This window comes from Nicotiana tabacum, chromosome 6 (assembly GCF_000715075.1).
Source record: "Nicotiana tabacum cultivar K326 chromosome 6, ASM71507v2, whole genome shotgun sequence".
Lineage (NCBI taxonomy): Eukaryota > Viridiplantae > Streptophyta > Magnoliopsida > Solanales > Solanaceae > Nicotiana > Nicotiana tabacum.
In genome coordinates this window covers 192,003,259-192,028,331 of record NC_134085.1, presented here as the reverse complement: position 1 = coordinate 192,028,331, position 25,073 = coordinate 192,003,259, and the positions used below count along the sequence as shown (strand labels likewise).

General features: G+C 38.3%; 1 protein-coding gene and 1 long non-coding RNA gene across 3 annotated transcripts; one reads left to right on the top strand and one right to left on the bottom strand.

Annotated features, from left to right (window-relative positions):
• Window positions 1–1,656: 1,656 nt before the first annotated feature.
• On the bottom strand, window positions 1,657–7,036 carry LOC107798862 (protein SAWADEE HOMEODOMAIN HOMOLOG 1-like). 2 transcript variants are annotated; one of them, XM_016621892.2, is made up of 9 exons: window positions 6,861–7,036; window positions 6,475–6,560; window positions 6,318–6,363; window positions 6,006–6,213; window positions 5,157–5,229; window positions 3,861–3,912; window positions 2,419–2,577; window positions 2,088–2,207; window positions 1,657–2,002 (listed from the first exon to the last, which is right to left on the bottom strand). In XM_016621892.2, the coding sequence occupies exons 1-9, from the start codon at window positions 6,912–6,914 to the stop codon at window positions 1,865–1,867; spliced, it is 936 nt and encodes a 311-aa protein (XP_016477378.1). In that variant the 5' UTR covers window positions 6,915–7,036; the 3' UTR covers window positions 1,657–1,864. The 2 variants fall into 2 exon arrangements, with proteins under 2 accessions (XP_016477378.1, XP_016477379.1); XM_016621893.2 differs by having other exon boundaries at window positions 2,419–2,562.
• Window positions 7,037–22,890: 15,854 nt separating this feature from the next.
• Window positions 22,891–24,372, top strand: LOC107798861 (uncharacterized). The gene is made up of 2 exons (XR_001651007.2): window positions 22,891–23,276; window positions 24,071–24,372. It is a non-coding gene; the product is annotated as an uncharacterized LOC107798861 (long non-coding RNA).
• Window positions 24,373–25,073: the final 701 nt, after the last annotated feature.

Genomic DNA, 25,073 nt, shown 5'->3' with positions numbered 1-25,073 from the left:
TTGTTGTCCAACTACCTTATCATATGTCTAACAAAAGGTAATACCGTCTATTCTTTCACTTGAGAATTGCTAAATCCTTTTAAGTATCATTTTACAGTTTAACCACTTTTAGCTTTAACTTGCTTTAAAAACCTCTCCTTTTTGTCCAAGGGATTGTGTCGAAGATAGGATAGGGAATGGTAAGGGCAGTAGAGCAGAAATTACACATGCAGGAGGTAGTTTTAGGGAATAAAATTATTGAGGGAGTACTGTGTGTGCCGACTTCAAATTCAACATATTGTTAGTGTCTAAGCTCACTAGGCAATTATGTTGCTCAGTTGGATTTTATCCTGATTTTTGTATATTTCAGGGTCTCTATAATGGCAAGGTGATGGGGATTGGTAAAGAGAATAATGGGTTGTACCTAATAAGAGAAAATTTGCCAACAGCAACAATCAGTTTTTTGAAGGAACATGGAGAAACAACATTATGGCATCTGAGGCTTGGTCATGCATCAACCAAGGCAATGCAGCATATTTCAGAACTAAAGAATAAAATACAGACAGGAAGAGAAAATAACTGTGAAGTATGTCCTTTAGCAAGACAATGTCGATTACAATTTCCAACTAGTAGCACTAGATCAAGTAGTTGTTTTCAACTCGTACACATGGTATAGCCATGTTTTTTTGTAAACCCGATTAGAGGAGCACATTTTGATTTCTTTTTATTATTTATATTCTTTTCTTGCAAACCCGATTTTTTTGTAAAAATAGCATGGTATAGCCAGTTTTCGAACTGATCATTCAAAAATAGCCAGCGTTTACAAAGTCAATGAAAAATAGCCACTATTTTGTTGCAACAGAGACCGATCCAGCATAATATACTGGAGTTCGGTGCACCTGTGTATGAACTTCAGTATATTATGCTGGACCGGTATACTTTGCTGACTTCAGTATAATATACTGGAAATTGGAGCACCGGTGTTCCAAACTCCAGTATATTATACTAGACAATTATACTTGCTGGAACTCCAGTATAATATACTGACGTATTTTCCGGGTTTTGATCAGTGTTTTTGCTCAGATTTATCTTTACATGAAAAGTGGCTAAATTTCTATTACTTTTGAAATTTGGCTATTTTTGCAGTTGTAAATCTGGTTATTTTTTATTTTCTCCCGATTTTTTTCCTTCCTACAAGTGCTGATTCATTCATCATTAATATTCGCAAAAAATTACTACTCCTACTATATTTCTCGAACTTCTAGTTCTACTAGAGAGCACGACAAGCACGAGGATTAAAACTATTATTGGAAGTGCTTATCAAAGTATTATCTCTGCTTGATCTAAAGTCTTAAAATCGAAACTTTATCCCAACCTGTTATTGGAAAAGAGGCCAGATGAAACGATAGGCGTAGAAGAAATGACGAAGTATTGCTACTTCCTCGTATACTTTTCTATGTGACATTCTTTCATTTTTACTCCGTTTCAAAAAGAGTAACACCTTCTTTTAATAATTAGGAACAATTTAATTTTAAACTTCTCATTCTATCTCCAATGACATAACTTTCTATAAAATCTCATTCTATCTCCAATGACATAACTTTATAGCTATAAAAACGTCATGTCATGCTTAAGATCATGACTTTCAAAAAGTTTTTCTTTTCTAAACTTCATGCCGGACCAAATATCTTCACATAAAATGATTAAACATAAAGAGTACATATTTAGATTGGCCCAACATCCAATATTCCAACAGAACAACGTTGCGGAGGCTCTGGCCTAGTGAGTACAGAGGCAAAGCTAGAATTTAAACCTAATGGGTTCGAAATTCTATTCATTCTAAGTTACTAGGTTCTATATTAATTTGTACATATTTAATGAATTTTCAAAGCTCTAGCTCCGCCCCTGAGCGAGTATTTGCTTGGTCAATACTGTTCAAGACACATAATTTAGCATGACCTTCAGGCAGTATACTGTTGCTTCGGTTTGGTCTGCAACATAACTTGTCAAGTGTAACTTTCTCCTGCATCCGAAACAATAACAATGAAAATAAAATTATTATTGACATATAATTTCTACCACATACATACGATGTTCCAATGATTTACCTCAGCATTATCTAAGTCGTAGCGAACGACAAAGATGCACGTGCATTCTGTATTATCGTGTAATTTCCTTTGGATCTCCACAACTTGCGCATCACCATATACTGCGAGATATTCATCTACCTGTGAATTTAAAACATAACATTACAAGATGGTCATAAAAATACTTGAGGCCTTAACTGTCCAGATACCACGCTTAATCGTGACATTATTGTTGCACTGATACACATCGACACCATTTTTGGAAAGTGGAAATTTCATGATTTCTATGGTGCTTTTTTTTAAAAAAACAGAGTTTTTATTCTTAAAAAAAGTTGGTGAAACGAAATGATACCCTGAAGCACATCAAGGGATCTCCAACATTCACCCTGTCACATTCTGAGGGCTTTAAAGGAACGGAACGTTCACGTACTCTCCTCTTAACATTCACCCATTCATCTTCTTCATGACCAAAGCCAGCAAATCTTACACGAACTTCCTGCATAACGAGATACTTTATATATGTCAGACTATAAGCGACAAATCTTTGTCTGACGTAAAATTCTGTTGATATGACGCTGATTGTTGCACCTTAATATGGACCCATTCCATTACATATATTGTTTTAGTAAATGCATTTCGACTTAAAAATATATGCTGAGTGACAAGTGAATCCACCATCAACAACAAAACAACACCAACAACAAACCCAGTGTATTCCCATAAATGGGGTCTGGGGAGGGTAGTGTGTATGCAGACCTTACCCTTACCTTATAAAAGATAGATAGAAAGATTGTTTCTGATAGACCCTCGGCTCAAGAAACAGTGGACGTGCATCTTCTTGATGCCTTTTGCTAATGAAACACCTTATTTCATCAAAAAAACAAAAAGTAAAGAACCATGAATAAGATAATACAAAAATAATCCTAGTACTAGTGTTAAGCCTATAAGGAACACACTACTATCTGTCAACCTACAACCTTAATCTTCGACCTCCACACCATTCTATCGTGGGTCATATCCTCGGTAAGCTGGAGCAATGACATGTCCTGCTTAACTACCTCTCCCCAATACTTTTTAGACCTGCCCCTTCCCTTACAATCCACCATCAACGTTTCGAATTCAGTTATCCATGCGTTTCTACCATTATTCCATTGTGTTCTGAGACGTGTCAAACTTATTTATCTCACATGAGTGTATCTGAAATTTCACATAAAACCTAAGGCCTGAGGATTAGTGGTTCTAATCTATGGAGTAGGAACTTCAAAAAACAGAACTGTTGCTATTTCACTCTCGTCCATGGCAATGTAAATCTTCCCTATTTCACAGTGGTCAAGGAGAAATCTTAAATCTCTCACATACACCGTGATCACTAGACTACTAAAACTTCCAAGTAAACAAGAACAGCCGGACATATTTAAATTTAAAACGACAGTGCACCCGGACATATACTTAGCTACCACGTCCATTGTTGTTTTTTTTTAAAAACTGCTACTGGAAATTGTTGCTCCTCGACTGTTACTATTTGATACTACCTTTTCTTCCCTTTTTCCTTATTGTCTTTTGTCTCCCTCTTCCCCCTCTTTCTTCTTCTTCATCCCTTTTCTTCCTTGCCACATTTTCTCGAGCCGAGGGTCTATTGGAAACAGCCTCTCTAGTAGGGGTAAGGTCTGCGTACACACTACCCTCCCCAGACCCCACATGTGGGATTATACTGAGTTTGTTGTTGTTGTTGTTGTAGTGCACCTAGGCAAATAGAAAAACCAGAAAAACGATCACAGAGAACAAAGAGCTTACAAGCTCGCCTGTGCGAAGAACTCTGAAGTTGAGAAATGAGGCCACATCATACCTGCAAAAGACAGAGAAAAGCTACTTGGTCAGGTTCTCTAAGTTACAAAAGTAGTTCATAGAAGACAGGGGGAATATCAATTTTGCCGCTGCGCTTAAGAGCCTGGCAGAGTATAATACAGTTTGCAGTATTTAATTTCACATTTAATTAGTTTAGGACTTCACTAATACTTAGCTTTAGTTGCAAGCGTCATTCTTTGTTTTCCTAAAATTCAGTACATAATCTAAGAATTGGAGAATAAGGACAAGACAAAGAACAGAAAAGAAAAGGAGAAAAAGAATAGTTGACAGCAAATGATAGTATCAGAAAAGAAGTCCAAAAGCAGAACTAGCAGCAGAAGAGGCACACACAAATAAGGAGAAGCAAAAGTCTTTTTGGACAAAAGAAATCAAGAAAGAAGCAAATCAAGAGAAGCAGAGAAACAGAAGTAGAAAAAGAAGGAAGTAACGAATATCAGAATCTAGTATTACTATCGAAAAGAGAGTTCTGCTACACAGCCCATCGACCTTTACGACATTCATCTTAACTTTCGGTAGAATTTTATGCTCAGAACATCATTAAGTTGCTTTGACCTAGAAACAACTCATCCTGTTAATGCCTGAACCATTCAGCCACTGAATATTGCCAACATTTACCCTCATACAATCCGAGGTATGAATGACGTGCCTCTACAGTATCGTATGCTCATTGGCTTCGACATTTCATGGTAGAAGTTGAGAGAATATGATAAATCAGTACTCATAATTCGTTTTGGCATTCCATGACTATGATGAGGAATGTAAATTATTATCTCGGGGTAATTTCATGGACGATATCCAGCCTCAACCACGTGATCGTTTTTCACTTATTAGTAGTTTCGTATTCTTCCAGACGTAACCGAGAACGCCTCAATACTTTGGTACTAGCTTCAACTTTTTAGACTCCAATTTCCAAGCTACTGAACTCAGATATTCATAAACCAGCACAAATCAACAGAAGAGACTCAAGCTGAAATGTTTATTCAGTAAGCCTTTTTCTAGACATAAGCCCCACGTGCAACATCACCACGACATTTTATCACCTTTGGCAATCTAACAATGATTAGTGAAGTATGTAAGAGACCAATAGTATTTAGTCACAATCAGAAACTACAAGACCATGAGATCTACAAGGAGAAAATAGAAACAGATTAGGGTCTTGAACTATCAACAAAATGTAGCATTATTTGTCATATAGAGAAGGATACAACAGTGTTAAATGCTCACCAAGCTAAATCCTTTGCTGAAAGAGCTTCAAAAGACAACTCTGCGAGCTCTGTGGCCATCTCTGCTGCAGAAACTGTAACAGAATCCACATTAGTCTAAGCTTGAGAGTAACAGAAACCAAGTAGTACGGCATTCAATGCACTATATCTAAAATATCTGAGTAAGTTACTTGCTCGATCATACGATACATCATTTTTATCATGACAATGTGCACGTGCATAACAGAGTACAAAACTGCAAAATGAGTAACCTCTATGTTCAACCATGACAAGTAAAACAGAGATAAATCAGATAAAAAATCAAGAAAAATGTCTCAAAACCACAGGATATCCAATTTGTATATTTTCTCCAGATTTCACCAAGATGTTGGCAACTGTTTACATAAAACTGGTGTATCTGAGCAATAAAAGCAATACGATTAGACTAAAGTTGGTAACGAGTACTTTAAAACAAAATCCGAAAGATTCGTTAAAGGGATACTCAAAAGTTGGCGAAGGAGCTCTATGTTGCCCGGGCCTAATATCTTAGTCTTACTTTAGCCATCAGTTAAGTATTCATGTAGTTAAATTTGAATTAAAACTTTTTGTCAAACTCATAAGAAGAGAAAGATTTCAACTGAATGGCAGGTTAAAACAGATTAACAGGAAAAGAAGACATCAGAGTGATCTTGTGCTAGTTACATTAAGAATTTATTTTATCTTTAATATTTTTAGCATAATTATCCACATTTGAACAACTGGAAAGTAGTTTCTTGCATTTCATACATTGATACAAATAGAGTAAACAACTTCTAATCCACTAAGTGAGGACAAAAATCAAACATATGAAGGTCAAGGGGAAATTGGTAACCTCTGGGCTTCTGAGGCCGGTCATATGCACATTCGGGGAGTCTTGTGTACCCGCAAGTATTGTATTTTCTGGAAAGCATTAGAGCTGAAAATTTCTTTTTAGATTTTGGTTTTTTTGCTTGTCGAGGTCGAGGAACATCAGATTCTTTCTTAACAACAATCGCTTTAGATGCTTGTGTTTTTTGCTCATCCGTAAACCAAGTTTGCACCTTTAACAAAGCCAAAACATACATAATAGATTTATAAGATAATCCAGATATCGTGAATACCTAAAAAGGGAAATAAATATTGAGAAGATAGTTCAGAGATAAACCTGTTCCCATTTTATGAAAGATTTTCCAGTACGATAAGGTGAACAACTGCAAATTAAAAATTGACAAACAAAAGAAAAAGCATATAAGTAAAGAATAAAATTCAATTTATCAAAGTGGAAGTAGTAGCATTTATTTTAGCCCAAAGGGAAACTTTACCTAAACTTTGTTGCAAGTTTTTGACAGAACTCTTGACTAATTGGTTTTTCTTTCATTCGCTTAAACAAGGTCGTCATTTTCATAGCCTGTAGAAAGTAACTGAAAATCCTCAGAAATAATTGCAGATTTAATCCACATTTGGTAATTTAATCTAAATTTGGTCATTCTTGATTTTAGTTCCCTGTATGTTACTGTTAGATAAGGGAACTTTCTAAGTAAAATGTAGCAAACAAAAAAAGGAACAAGATTAGATGAGAAATCAAAGGAATTGAAATCAGACAAAGAAAATGGCATGCACAATCAGAGAAAGGGAGAAAATAAGTTTGCTTGAAGCAGAAAATAAAAGATTGCTGACAATAAAGGGAAAAGCAAGAAAGTGAATTAACCTCAGCTAATGTGAACTCGGCCAATTCTTCTTCTGTTTCCATGGAGTCATCCATTTTTTCTGTCTCCCAAAAGTAGAGAGAGAGAGTGAGAAAAAGTGAGTGAGTGAGAGAGAGTGACGGTGTGTGTGTGTGTTTTATTGGATTTTGTGCAGCTGACTGCCTGATAGAGAAGCAGAGTTGTAAGTTGCTTTAATAGGGAAAGAAACGATCCTCTGAGTCGAGGGGAGTGTCTGGTGTACTTGTTCACCCACTAGTTAGTCGCCACGTGTAGTGTGCTCATTTCGATCCTGGCAGCAAGTCAACGTACCCACCCAAACTGTTGCAATTGCCTCATCGGGTAGCAAATACTTATGTTTGCTACATATATTTTATAATGGTCCCGGTTGAACGAGATTCCGGTTGAACTGTGGAGGTGTGTGGGTCAAGCAGGCTTGGAATGGCTTACTGCATTGTTTAGTGTTATATTCAAGACTAATAGAATGCCTGAAGAGTGGAGGTGGAGTACAATGGTCCCGTTGTATAAGAACAAAGGTGATGTCCAGAGCTGTAACAACTATAGGGGCATCAAATTACTAAGTCATACCATGAAAGTTTGGGAGAGAGTGGTAGAAATGAGAGTGCGAAGGACGGTGTCTATTTCAGACAACCAGTTCGGGTTCATGCCGGGACGATCTACCACAGAAGCTATCCACCTTATTAGGAGGATGGTGGAACAGTACAGAGATAAGAAGAAGGATCTCCACATGGTGTTTATTGATCTGGAGAAAGCGTACGATAAGGTTCCTAGGAAGGTCTTATGGAGCTGCTTAGAGGATAAAGGGGTCCCGAGTAACTATATTAGGGTGATTAAAGACATGTATGATGGAGCTAAGACTCGGGTTAGGACAGTAGGAGGCGACTCTGAACACTTTCCAGTTATTACGGGATTGCACCAAGGGTCTGCGCTCAGCCCATTCCTATTTGCCCTAGTGATGGATGCACTGACTCATCATATTCAAGGGGAGGTTCCATGGTGCATGCTATTTGCTGATGACATTATTCTAATTGACGAGACAAGAGGCGGCGTCAACGAGAGGCTAGAGATTTGGAGACATGCTCTTGAGTCTAAAGGTTTCAAGTTGAGTAGGACGAAGACGGAATACCTCGAGTGCAAATTTGGAGTTGAGCCGACGGAAGCGGGAGTTGAAGTGAGGCTTGACTCTCAAGTCATTCCCAAGAAAGATAGTTTCAAGTACCTTGGATCGGTTATTCAGGGGATCGGGGAGATTGACGAGGATGTCACACACCGTATAGGGGTGGGGTGGATGAAGTGGAGGTTAGCGTCGGGAGTTTTGTGTGACAAGAAAGTTCCACCGTTACTAAAAGGTAAGTTTTATAGAGCAGTAGTTAGGCCTGCCATGTTGTATGGAACTGAATGTTGGCCGGTAAAGAACTCACACACCCAGAAGATGAAAGTAGCAGAGATGAGGATGTTAAGGTGGATGTGCGGGCATACAAGGATGGATAAGATTAGGAATGCAGATATTCGAGAGAAGGTGGGTGTGGCCCCCATGGAGGACAAGATGCGGGAAGTAAGACTCAGATGGTTTGGGCACATTCAGAGGAGGAGAACTGATGCACCGGTGAGGAGGTGTGAGCGACTGGCTGTAGTGGGCACGCGGAGAGGTAGAGGGAGACCTAAGAAGTATTGGGGAGAGGTGATCAGACATGACATGACGCGACTTAGGATTACGGAGGACATGGCCCTTGATAGGGAATTATGGAGGTCGAGCATTAAGGTTGTAGGTTAGGGGAGAGGGTGAATATTTCTACAGCACAACTGAGAGAGACTATCTAGTTAGGAGTTAGACTAGGAATGTCAGTGATCGTCTATTGATGCAGGGCTTTACCTTCTAGTTGTACTATACCAGCCATCTAATTCGTATTTCGTATTTCGTATGCCGTATCATGTATTTCATATTTCGTATCTCCTATATATTGTTGTTATTTTATTACGCATTTTTATGGTACTGATATATTATCTCCTATTGCTTTTTTTGAGCCGAGGGTCTCCTGGAAACAGCCTCTCTACCCTTCGGGGTAGGGGTAAGGTCTGCGTACATATTACCCTCCCCAGACCCCACTTGTGGGATTATACTGGGTCGTTGTTGTTGTTGTTGTTGTTGTTGTTGCTACGTATATTTTATATCAAATCAAGCATTTATGTAGCACCAAGTGAGTAAATATTTTCCAATATGCACTAACTTAATCAACGGGAATAATTCGATTGAAATTTATAAGCACGCTCTTATGGTAATATATTCGACTATCTCATTATTGCAATTTAGATGCGTATAACTTTTCTTTCTTTTTATAAGTGCAAAGGCAACGAACTAATTTTCTGTGTTTAAAATAAATCTCGTATTATTAAGCTTTTGAACTATATGATAAACGTTGTACATTTATATGATTGACGAGAATCATAATTTGTTACATGGTATCAGATTGCTTAGGTTCCTTCTGTACGTTCTCCTCTTTTCCAGCTTATGTCATTATCTTCATCTCAATCCAGCTCTTCAACCTCTAGTGTTATGGTTGTCTCTTCCTCTCTTCCAGTTTCATCCCAATCTGCACTATGTCTCTCCAACATCAAAAATCTTCTCCCCACTATTCTTGATTACACCAACTACATGCCATGGAGAGAACTCTTTCTACCCGTATTCAAAGGTTATGGAGTTTAGGGTTTTATCGATGGGAGTTATTCTTGTTATTCACTCACTGTACTTAGTGATAATGACATCTCAACTATAAACCCAGCCTTTCAACAATGGATTCAACTCGACTCTATTTTTCTTTCGTAGATTCAAGCTACTATTTCATAAGAGATTCTTCAAGATATTATCAATATGATAAATATTGTCCATTTAAAGTTCCTTACTGGTGTACGTAGAGTGGGATAAGTATATTAATTTGTACCATTTTTTTGTAAGGATAGAATAGTCTTTACATACCAATGTATAATCTATATATACCTCATGCAAACTTTTATATGATTGACAAGAATCACAGTTTGTTACTAGTTAAACCTCCGCAACTAGGCCCACCTAATATAAGCCCAATGTGGGTCAGACCTGGTTAAAATTCAAACTGTGCAAGGGCCCCTGAGTTTCTTTTCTACTAGGCCAAATCGAGAGCCCAAATACAGCTTTCAAAGCTGAATTGCTTAAGTAGTGAGCTATTGTTGGCCCAAAAAAACTGTCCAAAAGCCTAGCCTTAAGTCAAGAAAACTTTAGTTTGAACTTCAATTAGGATCCTTAGTTTTATATAAAATACTCCTATAAAATCCCAAGAAAATGGATTTTTCGTTAATTATTTGTCATTTTAGTAATATTTGTAGAATTTTATTAATTGTTTGCATTTTGTGGCCGTTTAATTTTTATTTAAATCATGAAAATACCAAAAATATCATGCATTATATTTAGGCTTTATTTTTACATTTTTAGGATTAATAAGTAATTATTTATTTTATAAAAATGAAAATCACAAAAAATAGCTCATTTTACATTTTTACCTTTTAATTTTTAGGTTATTGATTTTTCTATTTTAGTTTAGAATTAAGTATCTTTTATTAGGATTTTAATTTTAGGATTTTTAATTTAAAAAAAAAAAGAAAAAAGAAAAGAAAAGAAAAGGAAAGGAAATAAAAAGGGGTAATTGAAAAGATTGAATTTGTTTTGAAATTGGGCTGATTTTAATGCCAAACAGGTTCCAGATTTACCCAAGTCCAAGCCCAAATCACCAGCCCACCCGGTCCAACCCCTCACACCCCAAAACGACGCAGTTTGTGTCAATTTGATCACAGCCGTTGGATCTTAGCAATCCAACGGCTCGGAACTGAGGAGTCAATTATTATATAACTGTCCTAAAATTGGCCAACCCCCCCCCCCCAAAACCCCTAACACCAGATCAGTTCATCTCTCTCACACCATCAGGTAAGAAACCCTAGCCGCCCTAAAATACCTCATCGGCTCCGCCCTCCTCCGCCGGCCGGAAATTGCCTCACGGCAGCGGACCACCACCAATCTTCCCCAAATTTATACTCTGAAACCCTCATTATCTACTCATGTTAAATCTCCAATCCGTTACTTTCAAATCGCCACCAAGAAACTCGAATTTCAAATCCGAGATTCAAGGTCAAAAACCCTAATTGCTCCAACTCTCTCCAAATTCACACCAGATACTCCTCACCCCATCCTCTTTCCAAATCCCCAAACTAGTCCCTTCAAACAAGCCCATAAATTCCCAAATATCAGATCTAAGATCGAAACCCTAGTTTATTCCGCCTTCAATTTTTGTTCAATTTCGGGCCATTTGAACCCAAGACCTTCATTAATCGATTGTTCTTAATTAGAGCAATCGATTGACGATAGTCTAAGTTTATTTTACCCCACCAAAATTTGTCTGAGTTCATGACTGGTCCAATTTGAAGCAAGCTTTGGTAATTTCTTTTCTGTTTCTCCTTTGTTTATCTCTTTTCTTCTTTCATAATCATCTCCTTTTTCTGCTTAGCTTGCATGATTTAGGATAAATTGTAAGGTTTGTTCTTTTTCTTTCCGTGTTAATTGTTTTTCTTTATGTTAATTTCTTCCTTCAGCCGCATGTTTTAGGGTTTTAATTTTAGATTTTCTTTTCTTTATTCACAACTGTTTAGTTGATTATTTGTTCTTGTTCAGTAAATTGGTTGAAGCATGCCTGAATTTCATTATGCAATTGTATGGGTTAGATTAATTAGGTTTTACTGTTCTTTCATGTTAGGTTCAAATTTGTTTAGGGTCTTTTTAGTCTATCTTTGTAATTCTGTTTTTGTTTAATTATAAATGCATTAGTCATTCTAAATCTAGTTCTTGTTTAGGTTTAATTAGGTGAACATTTCTTCTTATTGATTGATTTAGTTTTTCGTTTTAGATGGCAGCCTTATGATTCTGTAAGAATTTTTTATTTAAATTTTTTATCCTTCCTAAGTTTGTCTTTATTTGTCCTAATTTGAAAATCAATAGAAACCTTATGACCTAATTGAACCAAAAGAGTTTAGGATAGAATTGAAATAGGCAGTAATTTAGAGGGTAAAAATGGATTTTCACTTAGGCTAAAAATTAGAAGCTTCCTAGAAAATGTACAGTTGTCCAAGCTGTTATAAAAAAGATGCTGAAATATAGGACAGATGTACCAAGGGTTGAAAAAAGGACAGTACTATTTTGCTATAGGATAAGGAATATTTTCCAAAATATACCCTCCCTAGGCAGCCTATATATGTAGGCTATTCCATTCTGAAAAGGGGGATTCAATCATTAGCATTATTCTCTGCCTAAAAGTCCTGAAAAATAGAGTTTGAGCATCATCTTTACTGCATAAAATTCCTCTTTCTCTGAAAATTTCAGATTTCAGAAAATCTTAGAAAACTTCCAAAAAACTTCTCCCTTTTGTTAACAAGCTGGAAATGGTTTGAAATAGAGAGTTTTCTAGGGTTATTTAGCTGGGATTTTTGGTTTCAAGTGGTTGTTTTTTTTGGTCTGAAACTCTGGGATTCATTTGGTTGTTGGGCTGTTTGATTTCTGCTGTTGCTCCTTTCTTCTTTTGAGTTTTTCAACCAGTGCTTCTCATCTTAGTACTTGCTGTTTTTTGTTGTTGTTTGTTCAAGGTACTGAACTCAACCCTTCTTCATGTAATATTTTGTTAAAAATGATATGAGATCAAAGTTGCAAGTTACTTGTAATGAATGGTTGTCTTTTCATGTTAGTTTCTGATTACATTGATATGTATCCGAGCTATTTATTATTATGTAAGCTTAAAACTTGAAGTAATTTGGTACGAATAAGCTGAGTTAACACATGGATGTTTAGTATTCCTCATTCTGAAAATAACCTTTGTTTGAAGATGCTTTTTAGCTAAATATTCTGTCTGCTAATGCTGATTCTGGATTCTTGTTCATTAGAGTCATGTCTTCCCTTCTTCTTTTATTTAAATGCATAATTTGTTGTTTACTTGATGTCATCTAAGTTTGGTTTGCTAACCATGAGCTATAATCTATGAGTTTGGACACTAGTTGGCCAAATCAGCAGGTTAAAAGGCTAAGAATTGAAAGTTTGATGTTGGTAGCATGCTCAGTTTGGACCAAGCTTTTTTTTTTTCATGGATAAATTATGTCCAAAAAGAGGCGGGTGTTCATTAGTTTATTAATTACGTAGAAGTTGTAATAGATTAGTTGTTAATGTAATCGTTCATGTACTAATAGGTTATACTGTAATGTTCTAATTCTGGAAAGTTTCATTCTTATTTAGAGTATTGTAATATGTTAATTTATGATTTCATGATATAAAACAACAGTCGCTAGATGTGTAATTACTTTGTTGTTGAATTTTTTGCAAGCATAGTAATGTGGCCAAGGCCATAGGCTAGATCTTCAAGGCTCGTTTCTGTGATTCAAGATGGGTCAGACTTGGGTATTAGCCCAGATGGGGAAAAACGAATCGCGACAAGTCTAGGCCTAGGCCATTGGGCCTAGGCATTGAACCCAATAGCTCGGCCCAGTCATAGATGCTTCTCTTGTGAATTATAGGATAAATACATGTCTTATGTCTTGCAAATCATGAATGATAAAATGAGAAACTATGAGGGATTTTTGCCCGTTTGAAACTCCATAAGAAGCATCTTTTGAAAGAGTCTGACCGAACCTTGCTTCAGAGGTTGCCTACATATCTTTGGCTATAAAGGAATCAGGTCAGTGTAGTTCTGGAAGTTTTGGTAGCTGAGACTACTGAGAAACTGTGGTTTCACTGTTGTTGCTACTGTTTCTGCTTGTTGAGCTCCTTATTACACCAAGATGAAAGATGAAAAGCCAAACTAGCTAAGCCTATCAACTACGAGTTAAAAGATTCTTATCTATAAACCTTCAAATGCTTGATCTTGAGTCTTAGATGACTTTTCCTGCAAACTCTGATCTGAATCTTGATGCTCGTTAATTACAACCGCTGGTTCATTCTTCTTCAGCTTCTCAGATCAAGGCGGGACATGCAGAACTTGTGACTTCAATCATATCTTGGGCAATCTGCATCTTTTCTCCACTTCTACACTTAGAGTTCAACTTCTTTTCTTGTTTTTTCTTTTCTTTTATTTGGGTTAAGACTTCTTCTTTTGATCATCTCAAACCTTGTGTCTCACGATGAAAACCTGTTCAGGTACCAAAGCAAAAAAACAAACAAACTTTTCTGCCCCAGTTTTCACTAGGAAAATTTTGTGAGTTATTGTAACCAAATCTAAACTATCTCTTTATTGAAAGCAATAAGATCAGGATTGTGTATCCTTGGAAAAAGAGATTAGTGAGTGGAGCCCTATATCTATACTAAAATCAACTAGGGAGTAGAGACCCTATGTTGGAAAAGAGACTAGGGAGTGGAGACTCTATGCCTAAAATAAAATCAATTAGGGAGTGGAGACCCTATGTTAGAAAAGCAGACTAGGGAGTGGAGACCCTATGTCTAAAATAAAATTAACTAGGGAATGGAGACTCTATGTTGGAAAAGTAGACTAGGGAGTGGAGATCCTATGCCTAAAATAAAATCAACTAGGAAGTAGAGACCTTATGTTGAAAAAACGGACTAGGAAGTGGAGACCCTATGCCTAAAATAAAATCAACTAGGGAGTGGAGACCCTATATTGGAAAAACGGACTAGGGAGTGGAGACCCTATGCCTGAAATAAACTCAACTAGGGAGTAAAGACCCTATGTTGGAAAGACGACTAGGGAGTGGAGACCCTATGTCTAAAATGGAATCAACTAGGGAGTGGAGACCTTATATTGGAAAAACGACTAGGGAGTGGAGACCTTATGTTAGAAAAACGACTAGGGAGTGGAGACCTTATGTTGGAAAAATGATTAGGGAGTGGAGACCCTATATCTAAAATAAAATCAACTAGGGAGTGGAGACCCTATGTTGGAAAAGCAGACTAGGGAGTGAAGACCCTATGTCTAAGATAACTTCAACTAGGGAGAGGAGACCCTATGTTGGAAAAGCGACTAGGGAGTAGAGAACCTATGTCTAAGATAAAATCAACTAGGGAATGGAGACCCTATGTTGGAAAAGCAGACTAGGGAATGGAGACCCTATGCCTAAAATAAAATCAACTAGGGAGTGGAGACCCTATGTTGGAAAAACGACTAGGGAGTGGAGACCCTATGTCTAAAATAACTTCAACTAGGGAGTGGAGACCCTATGTTGGAAAAGCAACTAGGGAGTGGAGATCCTATGTTGGAAAAGCGACTAGGGAGTGGAGACCCTATGTTGGAAAAAACGTAACTAGAGATTGGGGACCTTAGGCTACCATGTTTTTGAATTTTTTTCTTCTTATCTTTTTTTTTTTTTTCTTTTTTTTCATTTTTCGTTTTTTATATATATTTCATAGAATTAGTAAATGCGAGAAAGAATTTTGGGAGGGGACTTCCCTTTATGGATTGTTGCTGCAAAGATGTTTTTAGCCCTTGTGCAGTTACTCTTTGGTTGCACCTGCTTCTTGCAAAGTTGCTTTGGATTGCACCTGTTTCATGTTTTCAAACAAAGAACAATTGTTAGTTTGAAACGGTGGTTGGTTTTGTGGCCTTGATTGTTTTGATCACTTGATCTAGGCCCAACTCTTTCGATGAAAATCTCTATTGCTCGTTGGCTTTCTGGAGATCAATCTCTCTTCTAAACCCAGGGATCTTGACCTTCCAAAATTTCACATGATGGTTCAACCCGTGTGGGGCTTTGGCCTTTTCATCTTATTTCGCCTTTATGGGCATTTGACTTTGGATTTCTTTCCCTTTTTCATAATTTTGACTTTGGAGCATCAACCATCATGGTCAGTCGAGACCGACTTGATGCACTTACTGAGGCTGGGTGCTTCCTTTGAATTTAGTTTTTGTTAAGCAGAACTCTATAAAACCAATCTTTTCATCTTTTCTTTGTATTAGTTCGGAGGAATTAAACCGAAAGAGATTTAAAGAAAAGTAAACAAAGGAGAGGATACTGAATTTAACAAGAGATGTCCCTTTAGGGGGAAGAAAGAAGGACTTATCTAGAGTGCATGCAGACTTCAATAGAGATGACATGCTTCTTGGACTGGATACCTGATTGGCGCAACCATCCAATTTCTCATAAACCCAACATAACTCGTGTCTTAAAAAACTGAGAAAATCTTGCCGGGACTACCAATGTTGATGGTTGTAGGGGATTCCTTCTTTTCGATCAATGGCGCCCTTTGTGGGTCTTCGCCAATTGACCTCGCTTATTTCTCTTCTTACCGTCGCCTTATAGTGCTCTTTGCGAGTTTTCACTAACAAGACTCTCTCATTTCAATTTCTCTGCTTACCATCTCCTTAAGGTGCTCGCGTGGGTTTTCACCAATAAGACTCTCTCATTTTATTTCTCCCATCTTGTTGCATCAGATCCAAGTAACTGCACTCTCCGATTCTTGAACATTCTCACCGATCAATTGGAAGGACTTGAACATGATTTTGGGGTACAAAGAATTTGGATTGAGTTACAACTTTGGAACCATTCAGGCGGGATCATCGTCGAACCATTATAACATCTTCCCCAATTTCACTTTTGGGGGAATTTGGATTTTGTTTTGGTGTGACTGAACCCTAAAGAGAGGCTGCCTACGTATCCTTTCGGAATCAAGTCGAACGTAGTTTAGGAAAACTTTGTTTTTGCTTTTGATTTTTTTTTACAAAAGCTTTCAGGTTCCAAAGTGGGTAATCAAAGAAGGGTAATCAGCTCAAAGGGTTAGCAAAGGGTTAGAGTGTTTGGGGTAGCGAGAATGAAAGCCTTCGTCATCCCAATCGAATAATATTGGTACCGCAGAAGGGTTAAACGTAAAACCTTTTGACCGCGTCTGTATTCACAGCTGTTTCAGGATCATTTCCTTCAATGTCTCCCAAGTACAATGCCCCTTTCGGCAACAATTTTCTTATAATGTATGGACCTTTCCAGTTTGGAGCGAACTTTCCTTTTGCTTCCTTGTGATGAGGGAGAATACGTCTCAAGACGAGTTGCGCCACTTCAAAGTTCCTAGGCCATACTTTCTTATTGTAGGCGCGAGCCATTCTTTGTTGATACAACTGCCCGTGACAAACTGCAACCATCAATTTTTCATCAATCAGGGTTAACTATTCTAGACGGGTCTTGACCCACTCACTATCCTCAATTTCAGCATCAACAATGATTTGGGGAGATGGAATTCCAACCTCTGCGGGTATTACAGCTTCAGTGCCATAAACCAACAGATAGGGTGTTGCTCCGACTGATATACGCACAGTTGTGCAATATCCCAATAATGCAAACGATAACTTTTCATGCCATTATCTCGAGCTTTGAATCATCTTTCTAAGAATCTTCTTGATGTTCTTGTTTGTTGCTTCAATAGCACCATTAGCTTTGGGCCGATAAGGGGTAGAATTCCGATGCGTGATCTTAAATTGTTCACATATCTCCCTCATCAAGTGACTAATCAAGTTTGTAGCATTGTCCGTAATGATAGTTGTAGGGATACCAAAACGGCAGATGATGTTGGAGTGCAAGAAGTCTATCACTGCTTTCTTAGTGATGGCTTTGAGAGTGACTGCTTCAACCTATTTCGTGAAGTAGTCAATGGCAACCAATATGAATTTATGCCCATTTGAAGCTTTTGGCTTGATTGGCCCAATGACATCCATACCCCAAGCAACGAATGGCCACGATGCTGACATAGGATGCAGTTCTGTAGGTGGTGCATGAATTAGGTCACTGAGTACCTGACACTGATGACATTTTTGGACAAAACTGAAGCAATCTTTTTCTATAGTCATCCAGTAATAGCCTGCTCGAAGGATTTTCTTTGTCAGGACGTATCCATTCATATAGGGTCCACACACTCATGCGTGTACTTCATGCATGATTCTTCCGGCCTCTTATGCATCTACACATCTTAGCAGGTTGAGATCTGGAGTCCTTTTGTACAAGACCTCCCCGATCAAGAAGAAACCGTTGGCAAGCCTTCTAATGGTTCTCTTTTGGTCTCCATTGGCTTGCTCGGGATATTCCTTTAATCTCTTGATATCATGATACCATGGTTGTTGGTTCCGCCTCAACCGTATTGCAATAACCATGCCTTTCTCGGATTTGGATTTCCAAAAGGTCAATGTAGACATTGCCAGGATATGGCAACATCGAGGCCAAAGTAGCGAATGCATCAGCTAACTCATTGTGAAACCGAGGAATGTACCTGAACTCGATTGACTTGAAACACTTGCTAAGATCTTCCACATGTTGCCTGTATGGAATAGGCTTGACATCCCGAGTTTCCCATTCACCCTGAGCTTGTCGGATAATCAAATCTGAATCTCTCATGATCAACAATTCTTCCATATCTTGGTCGATTGCCATGTTCATACCCATAATGTAGGCTTCGTACTTGGCAGTGTTGTTTGTGCAGAAAACCTGAAGCCGAGCTGTGGCCGGATAGTGTTGACCAATGGGTGAGATCAAGATTTCCCCAATCCCGACTCCTTTTTGCATTCACAGCTCCATCGAAGAACATTTTTCAAGCATTGGTGTCTTTTGTGGTTACCTCAACTGAATTTACTTCCTCGGATATTCATCATCAATAGGATTTTCAGCTAGGTGATCCGCTAAAGCTTGGGCTTTCATTGTCGTGCGGGTGACATAGACTATGTCAAACTCAGTGAGCAGGATTTGCTATTTTGCTAACCTCTCTGTGAGCATCGGCTTTTGGAATATGTACTTCAAAGGATCCAACCTGGTGATGAGATAGGTGGTGTAGGCCAACAGGCAATGCCTAAGCTTCTGAGCGACCCAAGTTAAGGCACAGCAAGTCCTTTCCAACAAAGTGTGTTTGGCTTCAAAGCTAGTGAATTTCTTACTCAAATAGTATATTGCCTGCTCTTTTTTCCTGGTCACATCATGTTGCTCGAGGACACATCCGAAAGAGTTTTCCAAGACTGTCAAATACAAAAACAAAGGCCTTCCAGGTTCGGGTGGGACCAAGACCGGCGGATTCGACAGATATTCTTTGATTTTGTCGAAGTCTTCTTGACACTCATCTGTCCATTTAATCGCCGCATCCTTAATAGCTTAAATATGGGCTCATATGTGGATGTTAACTGAGCAATGAACCGGCTGATGTAATTCAACCTTCCTAACAGGCTCATAACCTCTTTCTTGGTTCTCGGAGGAGGAAAATCCTGAATAGACTTTATCTTCGTTAGATCTAGCTTGATACCTCTCCGACTGACTATAAATCCCAAGAGTTTGTCAGACGGAACCCCAAATGCACATTTAGCTGGATTTAGCTTCAAGTCATACTTACGTAGCCACTCAAAGAACTTTCTCAGATCCCGAACATGGTCGTCTTGTGTTCTGGATTTGATGATCACATCGTCCACATACACCTCGATTTCTTGGTGCATCATGTCATGAAAGATGGCAGTCATAGCCCTTATATAAGTTGCCCTAGCATTCTTTAAACCAAAAGGCATAACCCTATAACAATAGGTGCCCCAGGGTGTGGTGAAGGCTGTCTTTTCGCATCTTCTTCATCCATAAAGACCTGATGATACTCGGCATAGCAATCCATGAAAGATTGTATCTCATGTTTGGCACAATTGTCAACAAGGATGTGGATGTTTGGCAAAGGGAAGTTGTCTTTGGGACTTGCTTTGTTCACATCCCGATAGTCAACACACACTCGAGTTTTCCCATCTTTGGTACGGGAACTACATTAGCCAGCCATGTGGTGTATCGGACCACTCGGATCACCCCTGCCTTCAACTGTTTGGTGACCTCTTCTTTGATCTTGTTACTGATATCAGTTTTGAACTTCCTCTGTTTTTGCAGGACAGGGGGATAATCGGGGTAAGTCGGCAACTTGTGGACCACCAAATCGACACTTAATCCTGGCATGTCATTGTAGGACCAAGCAAACACATCTTTGAATTCGAACAAAAGTTGGATCAATACATCCATAGTTCTTTCATCCGTGTGAATGCTTATCATGATTTCTTGGACCTCTTCTGAACTACCCAAATTAACCGGCTCGGTTTCATTTAAGTTTGTCTTAGGTTTATTCTCAAATTATTCCAATTCTCGGTTTATTTCCCTAAAGCCTCATCTTCATCATATTCCGGTTCTTGATTCATTATTTCACAATTAGACAACGTGCTATGATCTGGGCGTGAAGTCCGCAAGCATGTCATGTTATTTAAGTCTGCATTATTAGAACTGAAAGGAACAAATAAGAAAAGTAACAAAAATTAGAAAGAATAAAGAAAGAGATTCATAGATGATGAAATATTGATTTCATTTCATTGAATTTGAAGATAGCAGGGTTTACATTGGAATTTTAAAGACAATAAACTAAAAGAAACATTCGAGTTACACCCTGGAATAACTTGGAATGCAGAAAAGGTGGCAAGACTGGACTACCGGGATTCTCGCCTGACTGGGAATGGAGTAACCTTCCGATTTTGTAGCTTGGCATCGGGCCCCATAAATTGTACCTCAGTAGTGCTCGAGCCTTCACCAGATTGGACCATGTGAGCTTCATATAACATTTGCCTCACGGTTCCACATATGTCCTCAATTTCCTCAGCCGTGAGGGCCTCATCATCTTCTTCTTCTTCTTTGGTGTACTTGGGCTTGATGAATGTTTTATAAAGATGCGGGACTGGATGAGGTAGACCCTAACCATTGCTCATTTGTACATTTGCCCATGTCACGTCAGATTCTGTGGCATGAAAACCCACACCGAAGAACTTCTCGCTGGCAGCTAAAGTGATAGGTTCTGTGATACCTTGCAATGATGCCCCGAGTCCCTTCCCAAGCTTATAACCATGCTTGATCATTTCAGTAGCGACCTTGATGTACGCATTTGACAGAAAGGGCTAAGGATATGAGCTTCCCTCCTCACATTGATCTTCGATCACAACCTCAAAAGCCTGATAGACTATATGCTCTCTACCTTCCCTAGCTTCGAGACATGTGACTGACGGGTCCCGATAAATTGATTGCATATCTTATCCATAAACTATAATTTCCTGATATTCATATTCAAACTTCACCATTTGATGGAGGGTAGAAGGTATGACCCCCGTAGCATGGATCCAATGCCCTCCTAAGAGAAAATTATAGGAGGTATCTATGTCCAAGACCTGAAACGTCACTTCGAAATCCACAGGACCGATAGTCAAGATCAAATAAATTTCCCCTATTGTGCCTCTCTTGATGCCATCAAAAGCACGCACACAAACATTATTAGGTCTGATCCTCTCAATCTCAATTTCCATTCTTTGCAAAGTTGAGAGAGGGCATATGTCGACCCCTGATCCACCATCCACCATGAATCTTTTTACATAGTACCCTTCACACTTAACTGTCAGATTAAGAGCTTTGTTGTGGGCAACCCCTTCCATGGGCAAGTCATTCTTGCTAAATGAAATCTGGTTGACTGCGAAGAATCTTTCTTGCCATCCTTTCCAGTTGCTCCATAGTGATTTCAATCGAAACATAGGCTTCATTGAGGGTCTTTATCAATACTTTCTGATGCTCATTCGAGCTTATCAGTAGAGATAAGAGTGAGACCTGAGCGGGAGACTTACGGAGTTGGTCAATTTCCTCATCGTCTGTAGTTTTCATTTTTCGGAAGAATTCCTCGACTTCTTCGGCACTAACTGGCTTTTTAAGCGGGAAGCGCTTCTGCTTGGCATTGTTCACTTCTTCCAGATTGAGGTACTTCCCGGATGGGTTGGTTTTATTTACTTACCCTATGATTTCTTTACCCTTGTACGTCACAATTGCTCTGTTGTAATTCCAGGGCACTGCAGTGGGGTCCTTCATGGGCTTCTGTGGTGCGCAGCTGATAACCACGGGCTAATTCAGCCTTGGTGAAATTATCAGCCCCCGCGCCACATAAGTCCCTCTTGGTACGTACATCTTAGGTCTTTTGTTTAGCTCAAACCTCTTGGGGGGACTCAACACCAATTGTTCTTTCCTGGAAGCCCAGGGAACATAAAGAATGGTATCCTTAGGGGGTACTGCCCCTATTTTGGTTTCCACCGCCTTTTCTACACCTTGAGGGGCAGAGTTACGTTTTTTCTCCTCCTTGTCTTGCTTTGCTGCCGCCTTTGGCTTCTTTTCAACATCGACGATGGCAATGATGGCTTTCAGAGCTGGGTCAAACTCCTTATCTTCACAAATCATCCTGATAACTGGCCCGTTGTTGTGAGCCGGTAATGGGTTATTGGTTATATTGGGGATCTCTTCATCTTTCAGCACTATGAGCACGTGATTTTTCCCCTATATGAATTACTCTCATAAATTCAAAACAAAATAATTTCTTTCAGTATTTATAATTTTGTGAATTTTTGTGGCATTTTATGTTAATTGTTTGCATTTTGTCTGTGCATTTTAATTCATAAAAAAATACAAAAATATGCATTACATTTAGGATTTAATTTTACATATTTTTAGAATTAATTAGTAATTAGGAATTTACAAAAAATCACAAAAATTGAGTTATTTTTGCTTTGTTTAATTTTAGCTTCGAATTTTGCGAATTTTCTTTAAATTTGTATTTTATTAATAACATTGATTGTTAATTGGAGTTTAACATGATTTGGTAGGATAATTTTGGTTTTTAGAATTAACTTAGGGTTTTTAGTTTAAATTTGAAAAGAAAAAAAAGAAAGAAAAAGAAGGAATTGAAATGAATAGAAAAAGAAAAATAGAGAAGAGGAAATCGGGTTTGCTTTAATTAAAATGACCCAAAATTGTGCTAGTTCTCGTCCTAAAAATCCTAGCCCAAACAATTTCGGACCCAGCCCAAGTCCTTTCTCTTCAGACGACTAAACGACGTCGTTTCCCTCCCCATTTGATCTGAGCCCTTGATTCATTTCAATCCAACGGCCCAAAACCTCTCCCCTCTTTACATATTAGTGTCTGAATCACAACGACAAATTCAGTTCCAAACACGCCCTCATCTCTCTCAACCCTTTCATCTCTCTCATCTCTCTCGTTCTTCAAACCCTAGCAGTCCAAGTTCCACCATTGTTACAGAGCAAAGGAACTCCATTTTTTCCTCCCAAAAAATCCGTCTCCACAACCTTCCTTCATCCCTGACTTTTAGTCTCTCACCATAACCCCCAAATCGTCACTAAGCGGAGCCAAGTCTGGACTTGAAAAGGGAAGAAGACGAAAAGATTTTTCTAGTTTGGGGCTGAAGATTAAAATCGAAACTGGTCTCGTTCGTCCGTTCTTGACAAGAACGCATGATTGAGACTAATTTCAGCTCAAAGTCGATGAGTTCGAGTTCCTTCAAGTTTGGTCCATGTTCAGCTGTTGAATAGGTACCATCATTTTCTCCTTTTCCCCGTTCTTTTGATTCTTCACTCCGTCGTCATATCCCTCCATGCGTTTTTTTCTTTTCTTGGTCAGTACTTGTTTATTGAAACAATTTCTGGTGGTGATTAAAGTAAGAGCATGCTAGCTACATTTATTTAATCCTCGTGCTCAGTGTTAGTAGTTCTTGTTTTCTTTCAATTATTTCTGCTTTCAATTCAAAACTGCTTGGTTCATAGTCAATCAGGAGTTACTGAATGGGTTTGGGTTTTGGGTAAATTGAAAGCCTAAAGTGAAAGAAGATCAGTCCGGCTTGGGGCTAAACTCTGGGTCAACTTGGCCCGCCTGGTTTCATACAGTAATTACAGGGTACTAGGAGGGTAGTTTAGGTATTTGGGGTTAGGGAATTTTGCTATAACAGAAATAGAAGCTTCTAGGGTGGGGTTTTAATTTGAATTTCAGGATCTGGGTAGTATGAACCTGGTGAACAAGTCAAGATTCTAGAGACTTTTAAGTAAAATGCATAAATTAAAAGGGATCTAAGAGTGTAAATTAAAATTTGAGAGGTGCCCTACTTACTTGCCTATAAAAGCATTCTTACTTGCCTTAGAAGGCAGTGGATGAAGAACTGAAAAATAGAGAAAAATAGAGACGGCTACAGTGTCTGGGTAGATTCTGTGTTCTAGCTACTGTTTCATTGATTTTGAGTTGATTTCACTGAAAGTTGGCTGAATCTGGGTTGTTCTACCGCTGTTTCTGAGCTTACTGATCCTTATTTCCTCTTTGTTACTTCTTTTTCCAGGTATTCCTGATTCTCTAAGAGATGAAATGCAAAAATGAAAGTTGTAATTGCCAGAAGTTTTTCATGAATAAATGACTGTTTCTCTTTAAATCTTTAATGTCAATTATTTGTTTAAGATTTCCTCGAATCATATAGAGTAGAGTAATGATATTCAGCCTAGTTTGTTCATCTTAGTATAGTAGTAGTATTTTGGGGATTCATGCTGCCCTTTTGTTTAGTCAGAGATTTGTGGACTGTTCGTTGGTTTGAACATGTGAGGGACTGTATATATGGACTGTTTGTTTAAGACATTTTGGTTATGCATATGTTCAGTTATATGATTAAGTTTGTTTTTATCTCTAGTTTGTCATCTTCATTCAAAGCGTTAGGATTCATTCAATTAAAAGATAATGTCTCATACATTTGCATGAAAATTAGGTTTGTTTTGTCAATGGATGTAAAGTTTTTGCTATAGGAGCAGAAATGGTATGGTTCATTGAAGCACAAGTCCAAAAATCGATTAAATGTGTTTTCATTATATCACTTTATATGATTACGCCTACTGCTTCATGCGGGTTTAAATAACATTGAAGTCTCATGGTTCTTTTATGTAAAGCTAGTTACAGATTTGAAATTAAGTATATCAAACCAATAAGTTGATAATTCAAGAGTATTTGATTAAATTGATTATCTGTTATTCCAACTGCTTTAAAACCTTATAAATCTGGAAACCCGAATATGCACACTTATCCTGGGATTGAACTCAAATGGGTATGTGTTGTTGTTTTGGTCTATCGCTAATGACTGATCAATATGTGGCTTGCATGATATTAACCGTAATTTTCAATCACTGGGCTGGCCTTTCACTAGTTTCTTATGGCCCAATTCGCGTGTCAGAATGCAGTTGGCAGTAATGGCTTCGAGATTTTGGGACATTGGGCCTTTCTTTCAGCCCAGTTGTTGGGAGTAATTGTGCAGGGATGCTCATTCACTATAACATTTAGATTAATTACACTCATAGCCG

Bases quoted from the DNA above. Each gene is read 5' to 3' on its own strand.
- LOC107798862 (XM_016621892.2), bottom strand. From the start codon at position 6,914: ATGGATGACTCCATGGAAACAGAAGAAGAATTGGCCGAGTTCACATTA. The intron at 6,214-6,317 runs GTTTATCTCTGA...GCTTTGTTAAAG, and splicing joins CTTTCATAAAATGGGAACAG to GTGCAAACTTGGTTTACGGA. The intron at 3,913-5,156 runs GTGAGCATTTAA...TGTCTTTTGCAG, and splicing joins TCAGCAAAGGATTTAGCTTG to GTATGATGTGGCCTCATTTC.